The sequence below is a fragment of the Ammospiza nelsoni genome, chromosome 22 (genome assembly GCF_027579445.1).
Source record: "Ammospiza nelsoni isolate bAmmNel1 chromosome 22, bAmmNel1.pri, whole genome shotgun sequence".
Lineage (NCBI taxonomy): Eukaryota > Metazoa > Chordata > Aves > Passeriformes > Passerellidae > Ammospiza > Ammospiza nelsoni.
This window is the reverse complement of record NC_080654.1, coordinates 115,797-132,066: the sequence shown is the minus strand read 5'-3', so window position 1 is coordinate 132,066 and position 16,270 is coordinate 115,797. Positions and strand designations below refer to the sequence as shown.

The 16,270-nt window shown below is 49.3% G+C and overlaps 1 protein-coding gene across 1 annotated transcript in view; it reads right to left on the bottom strand.

Moving 5' to 3' along the window:
* Positions 1-27: 27 nt before the first annotated feature.
* The window catches only part of ACAP3 (ArfGAP with coiled-coil, ankyrin repeat and PH domains 3), a 36,443-nt gene continuing 20,200 nt past the window's right edge, over positions 28-16,270 (bottom strand). The window contains exons 6-24 of the mRNA XM_059487582.1: positions 15,462-15,645; positions 14,433-14,477; positions 13,845-13,940; positions 13,301-13,375; positions 12,835-12,846; positions 12,578-12,690; positions 12,017-12,068; positions 11,320-11,420; positions 10,746-10,857; positions 9,997-10,205; positions 9,565-9,634; positions 9,360-9,454; positions 8,694-8,914; positions 8,430-8,534; positions 7,578-7,670; positions 6,716-6,936; positions 6,057-6,166; positions 5,162-5,272; positions 28-5,036 (exon numbers count right to left, since the gene is read on the bottom strand). Coding sequence (XP_059343565.1) covers positions 4,889-5,036; positions 5,162-5,272; positions 6,057-6,166; positions 6,716-6,936; positions 7,578-7,670; positions 8,430-8,534; positions 8,694-8,914; positions 9,360-9,454; positions 9,565-9,634; positions 9,997-10,205; positions 10,746-10,857; positions 11,320-11,420; positions 12,017-12,068; positions 12,578-12,690; positions 12,835-12,846; positions 13,301-13,375; positions 13,845-13,940; positions 14,433-14,477; positions 15,462-15,645 — 2,173 coding nt within the window. The 3' untranslated portion in view covers positions 28-4,888. The remainder of the gene's footprint in view (positions 5,037-5,161; positions 5,273-6,056; positions 6,167-6,715; positions 6,937-7,577; positions 7,671-8,429; positions 8,535-8,693; positions 8,915-9,359; positions 9,455-9,564; positions 9,635-9,996; positions 10,206-10,745; positions 10,858-11,319; positions 11,421-12,016; positions 12,069-12,577; positions 12,691-12,834; positions 12,847-13,300; positions 13,376-13,844; positions 13,941-14,432; positions 14,478-15,461; positions 15,646-16,270) is intronic.

Sequence of the window (16,270 nt, the reverse complement as noted above, 5' to 3'; positions counted from 1 at the left end):
AAACCAAGCTGAGAAGAAGGAGGGAAGGAGTTTTTATCCAGATTTTTATTAAGAGTGCTTCAAGAGACCAGAGAAAGGAGAGGGGAAAAAAGGCAGAGAGCACAAGAAAGAGCTTTGGAATTGTACAAAGGTGATTACAGAGAGAAAATCTGAATTTCCAGAGGTGCAAGGGGGGAAAGGGTTAAAAAATCCTGGTGCAAAGAGAGCGGGGAGGGAGGAGAGCAGGGGTGGGAGTTTAATTTTATTTACAGTGAGGGCAGAGCCTTGGGCTGGCCAGAAACCTCTGAGATGGCAAAAACCCCTGTGAGATAGCCAAAAAAAAATGTCTGAGATGGCCAAAAACCCCTCTGAGCTGTTCAGAAACCCTCTGAACTGACCAAAAAACATCTGAGGTGGCCAAAACCCTCTGAGATGGCCACAAAAATGTCTGAGATGGCCAAAACACCCCTCTAATATAACCAAATAAGGCTTCTGGCCCGGCCAAACCCCTCTGGCCTGGCCCAGGGATCTCTCCCTGTCCCCGTGGTGTCCCCAGGTGCCACCTCTGGGGACAGCAGCATCTCCAGCCAAACCCCTCCGTGCTGGTGTCCCCTCCCGGTGTCCCCAGCCCCATTCCCAGCGGGAATTCCCGGCACAGCCCAGCCCGACTTGAGGAGCCCATTCCCAAGTGAGCCCCGTTCCCGTGGAAATGGGGACATCCCACCCATCCTGGAACCTCCCCAAGCCATTCTGTCCCTCAGCCCCTCCGTCCCCAGGGCTGTCCCCAGCTCCGTCACCGGTGTCACCTCCCGGCCCCTGCTGGCTCTGAGAGGGACAGCAGCAGGAATTGCTGAGGAACCCCAGAACTCCAAAATTCCAACCAGGAACTGCTGAGGAACCCAAAAATCCAAACCAGGAATTGGTGAGGAACTCAAAAACTCCAACCAGGAATTGCTAAAAAACTCCAAAACCAGGAATTGTTGAGAAACCCAAAAATTCCAATCAGGAATTGTGAGAATCTCCCAAACCCAAACCAGGAATTGGTGAGGAACTCAAAATCTCAACCCAGGAATTGCCAAGAAACTCCAAAACCCAACCCAGGAATTGCTGGGAAACTCAAAAATTCCATTTTTCCACCCATGTCAGGAATTCTGTGCATTCCCTGAGCAGTTCCTGGGGTTTTTTTACACAAATCACAAATTTTCTGCTGTTCCTGATCCTCATTTTGGTATTTCCTGATATTTTTGATGTTCCTGATCTCTCAATCCCAAAATCCTCCCTCCAGTTCTCTCCTGGAAGCTGCAGGATGATTAATTAATGATCAATTAATTAATTTGATGATCTCAGAGGTATTTTCCAACAAACAATTGCATTTGATGCCTGGCCCAGCTCAGCTTCTCACACCTGGATTTTTGGTTGAAGGCATCAAATCTTCCAATCCCATTATTTTTTTAAATTTTTTCCTTTAAAATACTCCAAGAAATTTCCCAGCTCAGAGGCAGCAAGGCTGGAATACCTGAAAAAACCCTGGAATATTGAAAGTCCCAGCTGGAATCAGAGATCCAAACCCAGACTGGTTCCAAGTCCAGGCACTTGGGTTAAATAAAGAGAGAAAAATTCCCCCAGATCCCAAAAAGTCCCAAGGATGGAGGATCCTGGGTGAGGGGTTTTAACTTTTAAATTCCTCCTGTTAAATGTGGTTAAATCCAAGAGAAAACACTCACACCCCCTTGGAAAAATAAAAGATAAAATAATAAAAAAAAAGACAATCTAATTTAGGGCATCAAAATCTTCCAACCAGGATGGTACAACACAAACCCAGCTGCGTTTCAGGCAGGAAAAAAACAACAAAATGTTCATTTTTTCATCCCCCTCAGAGCCTGGAAATGCTTAAATTTCCATTTGAAAATTGAAATTGAATTTTCTGCGAGCCTTCCCCACTCTCCCCTCCAAAATTTGGAGCCCACACCCCACCAGAACCCCCCCAAGGAGACATAAAAGTCCAAGAAACACAGGAAACAGGGAGAAGTGCATCCTTAACGTGTTTTTCCTGGAGAAAGTTTTGGTTTGGGGACTGCAGGGTGTTTGGTTTATCTCAAATTTTGAGGCTTTGAATCCGGGATGGAAACAGAAAGGGAAAAAGGGGGGGAAGGGAGGAAAATTGGGATGAGAGGAAAAAAAAAAGAGGCAATTTTGGAAAAATATTCCCTAAAAACGCTACGGAAAAAATCCTGACATTAAATACAGACCAACTGTATTGAATAAAAATTGCACTAGTCCTCTGGGCACATCAATAATAAGAATAAATTAAATACTTAAACAATTCCACTGATTAAAAAAGACAGCACAAAACCCATAACAAAAGAACATAAAACCCCCCAAAATACTGTCAGGTAGGAAAAGTGCACCAAGTTGCTTTTATACATTGAATCTAAATATTTAAAGTACCAATACAATGTTAAATAAATCCATTGTCTTGCAAGATGCTGCTTTTTGCATCGATATTTACATTTTTTTTCCAACTTCATGTACTTCAGCAGTGAGTCTGAGCTTCCAGGGTGCAGCCTGGCCAGGATTTGTGGCCAGAATTCCCAGAAAAAGTGAAATAAAATGACCCAAAAATGGAAGCTGTGGTTTTTCCTCGGTTCTCAAAAGGATCAGTTGGGTTTTGAACTCCTCCTAAAAAAGCTGGGAAAAGCTGGGGGGGGGGGGTTGAAAATCAGTTTGGAGTTGCTGTACAGGTTAAAAAATTCAAATAATTCAAATTATGGCCGTGCTGAAATCCACGAGCAGAGCAGAGTGTGAAATTGTCCTGGTGAAAATTGAAAAGTGGTGAAAAATGGTGGAAATTCTTCTTTGCTCTCAAGAGTGAAGAAATTCTCCTTTGCTGTCAAATGGGGAAAATTCTCAACTCTCAAATGGTGAAATTTCTCCACTCTCAAATGTGAAAACTCTCCTTTTTTCTCAAATGTGAAAATTCTTCACTCTCAAATATGAAAATTCTCCTTTGTTCTCAAGAGGGAAGAAATTCCCCTCCACTCTCAAATGGTGAAAATTCTCTTTTGCTCTCAAATGAGGATTATTCTCCACTCTCAAATGTGAAATTCTCCTTTTTTCTTAAATGTGAAAATTCTCCTTTGCTCTCAAATGGTGAAAACTCTCTTCCACTATCAAGAATGAAGAAATTCTTTTTTCTCAAATGATGACAATTCTCCTCCCCTCCCAAACGTGAGAATTCTCTTTTCTCCCGAGAGCTCTGAAGGACCCTGAAGGATGTGCACGGCTCGAGGGGGAATCAGCACCAAGCGCTGCCCCAGGGATGGGGGAGCACCAACGGGGAGGGAATTCCTGGGATGGGCCAGCCCCAGGCTGGGACCCAGCGGGGTTTGGGCTCCTGGGGAGCTCCGGGGCTTCCTCAGGGATCTGGGGAGTCCTGCTGGAGCCAGGCCGGGGTTTCGGGTGGGTTCGGGAGCAGGATCAGCTCCCAGCCCCATCCCAACTGTGCCAGGAGCAGCCAGGACTGGGACCCAAAATCCTGACAGAACCTGACCCCAAATCCTGACAAACCCTGGTGCCAGCTGCAGCTGGGGACATTGGGAAAGTCTCCAAGCTCCAGCCAGGACTCCAGAGCCCCCTGAGCCCCATAAACCCTCCCAGGACAGGGTGAGACAGCAGCAAAGTGCTCCGAGGAGAGCCACGCACCCTCACTGCAGCTGAGAGAGGAAAAACAAGGAGAAAACCACAAAAATTCTGCTGCTCCTCAGAGCTGGGGAGCTCCAAAGCTGCTGAGCTGCCCCAGCACATGGGGTAGCACAGGGGGGATTCCTGCAGGTGGAATTTCCCCCATGGAGACCTGCAGGGAACCCAGAGGAGGCAAATTCCCCATCCCTGGGTGGGATTGGAAGAAGATTGGGATTAGAAGTGGTTTGGTTGGGGTGTGGGGGTGTGGGGTGGGCTCCGTGGTCTTGAGGGTGACTCCCAGCCTGGGGATTCTGGGATAATGGATCTGGGATTCTGGGACAATGGGATCTGGGATTCTGTGATTCTGTGAAATTGCACCGAGCAGCTGGAGCTTGTTCCCCTCCCTGCCCCGAGCCCATCGCCAGCGACAGGGATCAGTGCTGCTGCTTCCAGGAATTCCAGTGGGGCTGGAACCCTTCTGGGTATTCCAATGGGATGGGAATCCTTCCAGGAATCCCGCAGGATGGGAATCCTTCTGGGAATTGCAGGGGGTGGAAGCAGGGCAGCTATGGCTTTGGGCAGCCCAGCAGCCGGGGCAGCAGTCGAGGGGAGCGCGGCCGGTTCAGTCCTGAGAGCAGCGACGGGCGAGGAGCTGGAGATCCTGAATCCTGATCCAGATCCCAATCCTGATCCTGATCCGGCTGGGCCTCTGGAGCATCCCTGCCCCAAATCCAGCCTGGAGGGCACCTCGGGGCCGTCCCAGGGCAGAGCAGGCTCCAGCCACCATCCCTGCCAGAATTCCAAGCCAGTTCTTTAGGGAGAGCTGTGTCTGCTCCTGGTGTTGGTGGCTCTCCCCTGGTCACAAGAAGTTTTTCCTTTTCTTCTCTTTTTGAATTTTTTTTCCTTTTTTTTGTTGTTTTTATGTTGTTTTTTAACCTCTAAGCTCATGTCCCACACTTACAACGCACTCCATGGTCATACCCTGGGGAGGCTCCTACTCCAAAAACACCCTCCAAAAAAAAATTAAAAAAAAATAAAAATCAGCCATCCAGTAGTCAAGCATGAGAACTCAAACCCCACAAGGAAAAACCCCCTGAGGGCAGCTCAACCCTCGGGGTGTGCAGGCATCACAACCAGACCAACCAGCAGGGAAAACACCGAATATCCAAGGGTGGGGCTCGCGGGGACCCCGCCCGGCTCCGGGCCGGCCGAGGGCACCGGGCTGTCCCTAACACTCGTCGATGTTGAGGCTGATGAACTCCTGGATGCATTTCCTGTACTGCAGCTCCGTGGGGCTGTTGCTGGGGTACTGGCCGGGCTGCCCCAGGGGCCCCTCTGCCTCCCGCATCTCCTCGTTCATGCGCGCCAGCCGCAGCCTGCAGGGGACAGCAGGGTGGGTTATTCCTGCCCCTGCTGGTTCCCAGTATTTCCCAGTCCCCAGGCTGTGTTTCCCAGTGTCTCCCAGTATCTCCCAGCATTCCCCAGCCCCGGTGGCACTCACAGGGTGACGATGTCGGCGTTGGCCGCGCTCACCGCGATGCTCAGCGGGTCCTGCCCGTCCCCGTCCGGGGTGTCCTGGGTGGCCCCACGCTTCAGGAACAGGCACACCTGCCTGGGGAGGGAATGAAACAATTCCTGAATTCCCAAATCCCAAATCCCAGCCCCACGCTTCAGGAACAGGCACAACTGCCTGGGGAGGAAAGGAATTACAAAATTCCTGAATTCCCAAATCCCTAATTCCAGCCCCACACTTCAGGAACAGGCGCACCTGCCTGGGGGACAGGGAGCCTCAGGAACGGAATTTGAGAGTCACAGAATTCCAGCTCCAAGGAACAGAATTCCAGTTCCAAGGAACAGAATTTCAGCTCATCATCCTTATCCTAGCTTGTTCCAACCTGCCCTTGGGCACTTCCAGGGATGGGGAAGCCTCAAATTCTCTGTGAATTCCACCCCAGCCCTTCCCCACCTACCTCGGAAAAGATCCCACCCCAATCTCCCACCTCACCCTGCCCCGTGCCAGCCCCGAGCTGCATTTGCATTTTCCAGCTGGATTCCCCCAGATCCTGAGGTTTTGTGCTCTCCAGGTGGGAATTCCTCGCAGGAAGCAGGGATGGGATGGGCGGCAGGGATGTGGCAGGTAGGTGGCAGGGATGGGTGGCACTCACCCGGTGTGCCCCAGGTAGGTGACAGAACTCACCCTGTGTGCCCCAGGTAGGTGGCAGGGATGGGATGGGATGGGATGGGATGGGATGGGATGGGATGGGATGGGATGGGATGGGATGGGATGGGATGGGATGGGTGGCACTCAGCTGGTGTGCCCCAGGTAGGTGGCAGGGATGGGATGGCTGCACTCACCCTGTGTGCCCCAGGTAGGTGGCAGGGATGGCTGCACTCACCCTGTGTGCCCCAGGTAGGTGGCGTGGTGCAGCGGCGCCCGGCCCCGCGCGTCCCGCTGGTTCACATCGGCCCCGTTCTGCAGCAGGAACTCACAGGCCAGCAGGGAGCCCTGGGAAAGGGGCAAAATGGGGAAAAAAACGGGAATTTCCACTCAGTTCAGCCAGACTGGACAATTGAGAATTTCCATATCAAATTCCCAAAGGGCATTTCCACATCAATTCACCCAGACCAGACAATTCCAAAAAGGGAATTTCCACCTCAGTTCAGCCAGACCCAATTTCCATAGGGAATTCCCACACCATTTCACCCATACCTAATTCCCAAATGAATTCCCACTCCGTTTCACCCCCACCAGACAATTCCCAAAGGGAATTCCCACACCAATTCACCCACACTGGACTACTCCCAAAGGGAATTCGCACACCCCAACAGACGATTCCCAGAGGGAATTCCCACACCATTTCACCTGCACTGAACAGCTCCCATGCTCCAGCCCCCTACCCCAGATCCCAAACCCCTCACCCTGCTGACAGCTGCATCAGGGGGGTTTTACCTCCCACCCCAGATCCCCAGCCCCTGGGGACCCTCACCCCGCTGACAGCTGCATCAGGGGGGTTTTACCTCCCAGCCCAGATCCCCAGCCCCTGGGGACCCTCACCCCGCTGACAGCCTGCATCAGGGGGGTTTTGCCCTCGTCCTCCTCGTTGGCCCAGTTGACATCGGCTCCGTGGGCCAGGGCAGCGGCCAGCAGGGGCAGGTTCCGGCTCTGGGCAGCCCGGGACAGAACCAGCCCCGCCGGCACCTCCCGAACCTCCTCCAGGTCCGACACCTCCTGCTCCAGCTCCGCCTCCCCGCTGGAGTCATCCGACACCTCGCACTCTGCTCGGATGGAGAGGGGAAGGAAAAAAGGGGGGAAAGCGGAAAAGGAGAGGGGGGAAAAGCAGAGGGAAGGGCAAAAGGAGAGCAAAAGGGAAAAGGGCAAAAGGAGAGCAAAAAGGAGGGGAAAGGGGAAAAGGGAGAGCAAAGGCGGAAAAGTCAGCCCAAAGCCTCTCAGTGCATTTTGGATGGTCTCCATGCCATCCTGGTCATCCACCCTGCCTAAGGGAAGCTGGGCCTGGCATTGTTTGTGGAGTTCTGCCTTTTATTGGGGAAAATTCCGTGAGAAAATATAGAATCCTGTACTGGGTTGGATTGGAAGGGCTGCCAAAACTTATCCCAGGGTGCTCCAACCTGACCTTGGGCACTGCCAGGGATGGGGCAGCTTCTCTGGGAAACCCACCCCAGCCCCTCTCCATGCTCAAAGGGAAGAACTCCTTCCCCAAACCCTCAAACTCCTTCCCCAAAACCCCATCTAACCCTGCCCTCCAGCAGGACTCAGGTTCTTGATTCGATAGAAAAGTTCTGCTTTCCCAATCAACTCCTCAAAATCCCTCAGCCCAACTCTATTGAGAGCTCCAGCCAAGAAGGTTCTGGATAATGCCCTCAGCCCTTCCAAGTGCCACCCCCCGGGTGCCACCCACCTTCCTCGGTGACGCTGTCCACCACAGAGCCGAACACGAGCGCGTCGCCGCTGCCGTCGGTGCTCCCGCCCAGGCCACTGTCACTGCTCAGACCTGCGGGGCCAACAGGACACAAACCACGGCCACCTGAACACCCAGCCCGGAGCCAGGCCTGCCCGGGCTGCTCCTCCCCCGGGAAAAGGTCACAGAAAACACAGAACCCACAACATCCACAGAATCACAGAACTCATCCACAGAATCAATACATCCATCCATCCAATCCATCCACCCACAGAATCAATCCACAACATCCACAGAATCCACAGAATCCCCAGGTTGGCAGACACCGTCAAGATCGAGTCCAACCCAGAGCTCAAGAGTCCAACCCCAAGAGCTCAACTCAACCCTGGCACCCAGTGCTGCACCCAGGGATGGTGACTTCAGCACCTCCCCAGTTCCTGGGAATTCCCCCAAATTCACAGAATTCCACCAAATTCCCAGAATGACCAGGTTGGAAGAGACCTTCAAGACCATTGACCCAACACCTCAACTCAACAGAGAGTTGAACTGGGAGGGAAGGGAGGGGCTTCCTAAGAACCTTTCTAAACACCCAAAATACCAGAAATTTCTGACCAAAGTTATCCCAGAGTTCTGAGAGCTGGCAGAACCTTCCTAAGAACCCAAAATGTCACAAATTTCAGACCAACATCATCCCAGATCAGGCAGAACCTTCCTAAGAACCCAAAATCTCACAGATTTTAAACCAAAGCCACCTCAGAGCAGCCAGAGCCCTTGCTAGACACAGCCTCTCTTGCAGAGGTAAAACCGAAATCCATTAAAAATAAAAATCAAGATCTGTTTCAGAGTACTTACTGCGAGGGCCGGAGCCGGCGCCGGTGTCGAAGTAGGAGAAGAGAGAGTCGAGCTCGTCGGGGCAGAACAGAGAATCCCGGCGGAATTTCCTCTCCAGGGTGGCTGCTGCTTCCCAGGGAAACTCAGAATTAATGGCCAGCAAGGGAGAGCCTTCCCCAGCTGGAGCTGCACACAGCATGGCGGGGCAGGCGCTGCCTGGTTCCTGCCGGTATTTCCTGCATTGCCCCCCATGTTTGGTTTCCAGGTTCCCTCATGGCTCCCCACCTGAGGCCAGCATGGCGGGGCAGGCACTGCCCGGTTCCTGCCGGTATTTCCTGCGCGCCGCGGGTGCCCGGGAGCCGCTGCTGTGCCTCTGGCACTTCTTGACGCACCAGCGGCGCCGCTTGGGCTCGGCCTCGGCCTCAGCCAGCGTCTCCCCGCCCGGCAGCTTCTTCAAGAACTTCTTCTCCACGTACTTCACCTTGATCCAGGCCTCCTTGTCCTGCCTGAGGGAGGAGGGCAGCACAGAAACAGCAATTTAGGGGATTTGGGAAAAGCTGCCATGAGGGGATGGACCTGCTGCTCTGGAGTGTGGACAAATCCACCTGATGTCTAAAATTCCAATTTCCTGGACTTTAAAATGAGGCATTTGCGGCCCTCTGAAGGAATTGGGTTGGCCCAAAGCCACGATGAGGAGTTGGAGCTGCTTCTCTGGGCCTAAAATTCCTATTCCATCTGAGGTCTAAAATTCCTATTTCTCAAACTCTAAAATGAGGCATTTTGAGGTCTCTGGACCTGCCTGAACAGAAGGAACTGGGTTTGCTCAAAGTCACCATGAGGGGATGGACCTGCTGCTCTGGGGTGTTTTGTCCACCTGTTTCTCATATTTCAAAAAGAGTTTTGAAGTTCATGTTTTCCCTGAACCTGCTTTTCCACAGATTTTGGGCTCACCTGGAGCTCCCTGCTGTTGGTTTCTTCAGCCCCAGCTCCTCACACTGCGCCTCGTAAATCTGGTTCATGGTGCTGTTGCCCAGCTCACACATCAGCTGGAAGTGAAATTCAGGGAGGGAATTAAAGGCTTAGGGGAGGAATTCTCCCCTTTTCCAGGGAATCCCTGGATTCCCAGCATTTCTCCCTGGGAAAATCCAGCACTCACTTTCAGCAGCTCTGGCTCCCAGGAATCCAGCGTGAGGGATCGGACCTTGGAGCAGTGAACACCCAGGCTCCTGTTCAGCCAAGAGGGAGAAAATCCAGAAATAATTACAATCCCACAAGCCCAGAATTTCCCTAATGAGTTCTCAATTATCTCTCTGTAATTCCAGCTCTGCCACTTTTCCTGGAATCCTGCACTTCATCCCTGGCCATTTTTCCTGGGAATCTTTTAATCCTTCCCGGGCTTTTTTTCCTGGGAATTTTTTAATCCATCCCTGCCCATTTCCCCTGGGATCCTGCCCTCCATCCCCAGCCATTTTTCCCAGGATTTTCCCCAGGATTCTGCCCTCCACCCCTGCCCATTTCCCCAGGATCCTGCCCTCCACCCCAGCCCATTTTCCCCACGATTTCCCGGGATCCCACAGCCCAGCAGCACCTGTGGATGCCAGAGCACTCGATGCAGAGCAGGATGCCCAGGTTGATGCTGGCCCAGCGGGGATCTGGCTGCCCACAGTCACAGCACTGCTCGTTCCCAGGGATGCTCTGCACCCTCTGCAGGATCGGCTCCCCCTTCCCGCCCCGCTCCCGCGAATCCGTGGCTGAGTCGATGCTGCTGGTGGAGGGGGAGGCTGTTCTGTCCAGCCTCTGCAGGGAAAAGCAAAAAATCAGGAGATGAGCACCTGTAGCACCTCGAAAAAATCAGGAGATGAGCACCTGTAGCACCTCGAAAAAATCAGGAGATGAGCACCTCCAATAAGTCAGGAGATTAACACCTGGAGGAGAGCAAACTCAGCTTGGTTTGGAGTGGCTCTAAAGGAGGGGGATGATACCTTAGTATTGGATTAAGTGATTTTTTTGAGATGGGGTAACTGAGAGGTGTTTTAAAAACTTTCATTTTATTTTCATAGTGAGATGTTATAATTTATGTTATTACAATTAGAAGCTGTTTTTTAATTACAACATACTCTAAGTGTTTTTTGGCTTGTTAGCTTTTGTTACACTATGTTGTAAATGCTTATCTCAGTGTTTGCATATACATGTACAAGACTGAGTGAGCTTTCTGCCAGATTTTGAGAATTCTTTTTACAAATCAACTTCCTACATCTCCCCCTCTTTCCTGAGCTGTATAAAGTATTAAAAAGTCAGTAAAAGGAGCAGTTCCAAGCCTTCCTTCCCAGGGCTCACCTCGATGTAGAAGCAGTCGGGGCTCTCGCGGTAGGCAGAGGCAATGCTGGCTTGCACAGCCTGGATCCAGGCCTGGCGCAGCTTCTCCGAGTCAGCCTGCAGCATGCAGCTCCTGCAACGGGGTGGGGAGAGCCAAAAACACCACCAGGGCTTGGGGTGAGGCTGCTCCTCCTCATCCTCAGCACCGGAATTGCAGCAGGGCAAAAATTCACCCCACAAGGTTGGGAGGTTCCCACTACAAAGCTTCCAGGTAAAAATCTACCCCACAAGGTTGGGGGTGCTCCCACTCCAAACTTTCCACGCAAAAATTAACCCCACAAGGTTGGGGTGTTCCCACTCTGAAACTTCTGGTTAAAACTTAACCCCACAAGCTTGGGGTGTTCCCTCTTCAACACCTTCAGGTAAAAATTTACCCTTTAAGGTTGGGGTTGTTCCCTTTCCAAACTTTCCAGCCCCACAAGGTTGGGGCTTTTTCCCATCCCAAAGTTTCCAGGTAAAAATGCCTCCCACAAGGTTGGACAGCCAGAGGTGCTGCCACTCCAACCCAGGGATCCGTGGGGAGCCCCAAACTCACTTGGTGGGGGACACGACCTCGAAGCAGAACCTCCTCTCGATGTCCTCGCAGGGTTTGACCGTGCAGAGCCTCAGGTCCTCCACCACCACGGTCAGCACGTCCTGGGGACACAGCGGGGCCTGGAGGGGCTTGGGGGGCTCCTGGGGCCAGGGCACCACTGGGAAACTCCTGCCCAGACCCTCCAAACTCTTTCCTAAATCCTCCAAAGTCCCCCCCTGCCTCAAGCCCTGCCAATTCCTTCCCAAAACTTCCAAAGTCCCCCCCTGCCTCAAGCCCTGCAAATTATTTCCCAGCTCCTGCAAATTCCTTCCCAAAATCCTTCCTGCCCAAACCCTCCAAATTCCTTCCCAACACTTTCAAAGTCCTTCCTGCCTCAAACCCCTCCAAGGCTTTCCCAAGCCCCCCAAACTCCTAACCCAACCACCCAAAATAATTACTTAATAAGTAATGATTTAATTAATAATTATTTTACAAATACATATTTAATAAATATTTATTCCATAAATAATTACTTAATAAATAATTATTTCACAAATCTTTGCTGCTTTTTTCCTGGAGCCCACTCATGGCCTTGCTGTCCCCTGATCCACATCCCTGCTCCGCCCCAGCCAAGCAGCTGGTTAATGAACTAACTAATTAATTAATTAACCAATCACTTGGTTCATCCCCTGCTGTCACCTGGGGCAGCTGCACTGACCTTTAGCTTCTTCTGGTAGACCAGCTGGCTGTTCTGGATGGAAAACCATCTCCTGAGGGGGGACAAGCACACAGACAGACATCACCACCTCCCCATTAAAAATTCCAATTTTCATTAGGTTTTGAAATAAATCAATAAAATAAAATAAATAAATAAAATAAATACAATAATTAAATGCTTTAATGGACTGTTTACACACAGAAATTGCCTTTATTTGCATGGGAAAAAAATTAATTAATTAAAAAAATTAATTAATTCCATAAGATTGGGGTATTCCTTTTCCAAAAAGGTTTGGAATTAGAGTTGTTTGAAAGGGTTGGGTAAGGCAGGGAAGAGTGCAAAGCCTCAGCCCCAAGATCAGGTGAAATTTGAATTATATCAGTTAATTGGAATAATGTTAATCATTAATATTATCATTAATGTATTTATAATTAATTAATTGCATTTATTTATTCTATTAAGTATATGTATTATAAATATAAATATAAATATAAATATTTATTTGATTGCTAAAATTAATATTTCAATTAATTGGAGTAATTATTTGGAATAATTTCTCACCTGTTCCAGGTTTTGAAGGCGTTGCTGGCTCTCTTGAACAGGTACCCCTCCATCACCACCCCGTTGGGGGCATCCACGTTGAATTCCACCTTGGAGTCATCGTAGGAGAAATCCTGGGGAGAGGAAAGAGACTCAGAATGACAGGCCCCAGGGGATCAGGGTGGAGAGGGGTTAATAAAGCAAGAAAAAGGGACAAATCTGCCAAAGTTTTGCACGGGATTTCTGGGATCAGGGTGGAAATCCAGGTGGGAACTCACCTGCAGGAGGGTCTGCAGGGCCAGGCAGCAATGCAGGGAGAAGAGGAGAGAAAGAAAAATAATTAAATTAATTTAATTTATTATTATTAACAGTAATTCATTATTTATTCCCAACCTTCAGGCTGGGAATCATTGCCAAGGGTGGAAAATCTGAGATGCCTCAGATTCTATTGTGAGAATAAAAAGAAATTTATTCTATTTAAATTCTGCTTTTTTTTTTTTTGACTTGAATATTAAATGTAGGATTTACATTTAAGTTTGAAAAGAAAAAGGCAGGAAAATCAGGAAAATCCTGAATTTGAGGTGGCCCCAAGGCTCTCAGGGATATCCACAAAAATCAGAAAAATCAGGAAAATCCTGAATTTGAGGAATCTGGAGCTGCCCAAAAGCTACGAGGGACATCCAGAAAAGTCAGGAAAATCCGGAATTTCCAGGAAAATAATGAATTTGGGAATTTGGAGCTCACCCTCTGCTGGATCAGGGCGTGCTTGTGCTCCATCTCCCTCTTCTCCACGGCTGAGTCGATCACCAGCTGGTCCAGCTGGAAAAGCAACGGGGGAAAATCAGGATGGAGATGGAGAGGATGGGGTGGGACAGAGATATCCTGGGCCCAAAGCACCGAAAAGGGAGGAAAGGGGGAAAAAGGGGGGGGGAAAAAGAGGAGAAAAGGAGGGAGGAAAGGAGCAGGGAAAAAAGAGGCAAAAAGGGGAAAAAAGAAGGAAAGAAAGAGGCAAAAAGGAGGGAAAAAGGCAAGAAAAGTAAGGCGGAAAAGAAGGCAAGAAAAAGGCAAAAAAGAGGCAAAAAGGAGGGGGGAAAAGGAGGCCAAAAGGAGGGAAAAGGGGCACAAGGGAGGCCAAAGCCGGCTTGGGGTGGGCCCCACTCGTGCAGCAGCCCCTAGGCGTTCCCTGCTGGCCATGGGGCAGCAAAAGGGGAACCCCTTTTGGGGGTCCCAAACCCTTTTGGGGTTCCCAAACCCTTCTGGGGGTCAGGAGAGCCCAGGCCCCCCTCACCTCGGTGGCCAATTTCTTCATGTAGGGGTCGAGCTCGTGCAGGAGGCTGTAGCCCTGCTGGAAGAAGGTGAACTGCGCGTGCATGAAGGACAACATCTGGGGATGGAAACAACAGCTGGGTCAGCGCCAGGGTGAAAAATCCTCAGCCTTTTTTCCCCACAGAAAAATTAGGTTTAACTCTTTATATTTTCCCCAAGCAATTTATCCCTCTCCTTCCTTCCACTTCACTGTGGGCACAAATCAGCATTTCCTGGGGCAGAGTAAAAAACCCTAAACCCTTTTTCCCCATAAAAAATGGGTTTAACCTTTGATTTTTTTACTTTCCCAAAGCAATTTATCCCTGCTTTACTCCATTTCCTGGGGTAGAGTAAAAAACCCTAAACCCTTTCCCCCCTCAAAATAATTTATTTTTACTTTAATTTTTCTTTCTTAATTCTTTATTCTTTACTTTCCCCAAGCAATTTATCCCTCTTCTCCTTCCTTGCACTCTGCTGTGGGCACAAAGAAGGGAAAGCAGCACCTGAAAATCCCCAAAAATTGAATTTTCTCCCTGAGGAGCAGCCAGGGCTCCTCTCCTGCAGCTCTTACCGCGTCCAGGATCTCAAATTTCTTCTTGGCCTGCAGCACGTTGATCTGGGGGAAAAAATCAAAATATTCCTCTCAGCACCAGCAGCAAAGCCAGCCTGGGAATCTCCAGATCCACTGGGAAATCGATCCCAAATTATTCCTGAATTATTCCAGTGCAAAGTGCCTGTAAGGTGGGTTCTGGAAAAGGTGCAATAAATGCACACTTCTCACCTGGTTAAAATCACTGCTGGGGAAACTTATATTCCTTTTTCTTACTAAGAGCAAATAATTTATTGAAAGGATGTTATGATAATTTATATAATTTATTTGTATATATATATATATATATAAGTTTTATATAAATATTGTAATATATTTATATGTAATATATAACTTACTGTTTAATTATTTTATATATTGATACAATTTTAATATAATTTATGTATATATGTATAAATTTCATAGAATTTATTGAAATGATTTCTTAAAAGGGTAATTTTAGATTATTAAAGCATTTACAGCATGGTATAACTAACACTGATAGGCCAAGAAACACTTATATCACATTATAATTAAGAAATTAGTAATATAATTACTATGTATTATAATTAAGAAATTAGTATAACTAAGAAATTAAGAAAACAGTTAACTTCTGATTGTGATGGTGTGAATTACAACATTTGTACTGTCTCACCCTTCACATGAGACTGAAAACAGAATAAGTTTTTCAAACACCTCTCAGTTACCCCATTTCTAAATAAAAAAAAAAACAAACCCTATTCCAACATCCCTACTCTGTGAAGAGAGCCTAACGTAGGATTTAAATTGAAATTCAAAGAAAGAAAAAGTCAGGAAAACCAGGAAAATCCTGAATTTGAGCAGCTGGAGCTGCCCAACAGCCGCAACGGACATCCAGAAAAGTTCGGAAAATCAGGAAAATCCTGAATTTGAGCAGGACAACTTCCCCTAATATGAAGCCCAGACCCACCCAGTAAATCTGACAAACAGAAAATTGAAACCCAGAGGCTTCAGAGGGTGAGGTGCCCCCACCTGCAGCACGTAGTCCAGGGCCAGGTGCCTGAAGCATTTCCTGGTGATGCTCAGCGTGCCTGTGGCCTCCTCCACCTCGTGCGGTTTGTGCCGCGGCGCCTGCGCGTTCTTCACCAGAGAGATCTCCATGTCCTCTCGCACCTTGTCAAACTGCTTCTTGGTCTCCTTGAACTTCCTCACGTCACTGCGGCCACAAATGGGACAATTTGGGAGAAATGGGGAGAAAGCAAGGTTAGAAAGTGAGAATAAAACAGGGGTGCCAGCAGGATCCCAGCTCAGCCCAGCGTGTCCATTCCAGCTTCAGTCAAGTCTTTCTTTAGAACTTTGAGATGTTCATCCTGCAGGATCAGCCCTTCAGGGTCTGATTTTTCAGAGGAGTTTATCCTGCAGGATCAGCCCTGCAGATTTTGGGATGGGTTTGGCCTGTAGGGATCTGAACTTTGGGATGGGTTTTGCCTGGAGGATCAGCCCTGCAGATGGATTTTGGGATGAGTTTATCCTGCAGGATCAGCCCTGCAGGATCTGAACTTTGGGATGTTCATCTTGTAGGATCAGCCCTTGTAGGATCAGCAGAGGGATTTTGGCACGGGCTTGGCCTGTAGGATCTAAATTTTGGGAGGAGTTTATCCTGGAAGATTAGCCCTGCAGGATCTGAACTTTGGGATGGGCTTATCTTGCAGCATCAGCCCTGCAGGTGGATTTTGGGATGTTCATCCTGCAGGATCAGCCCTGCAGGGAGGTTCTGGTTCTGCTCCCTGCATTCCCAGGACAGGAGGAATGGGAAGCTCAGGAAGCTGCAAATTGAAGGA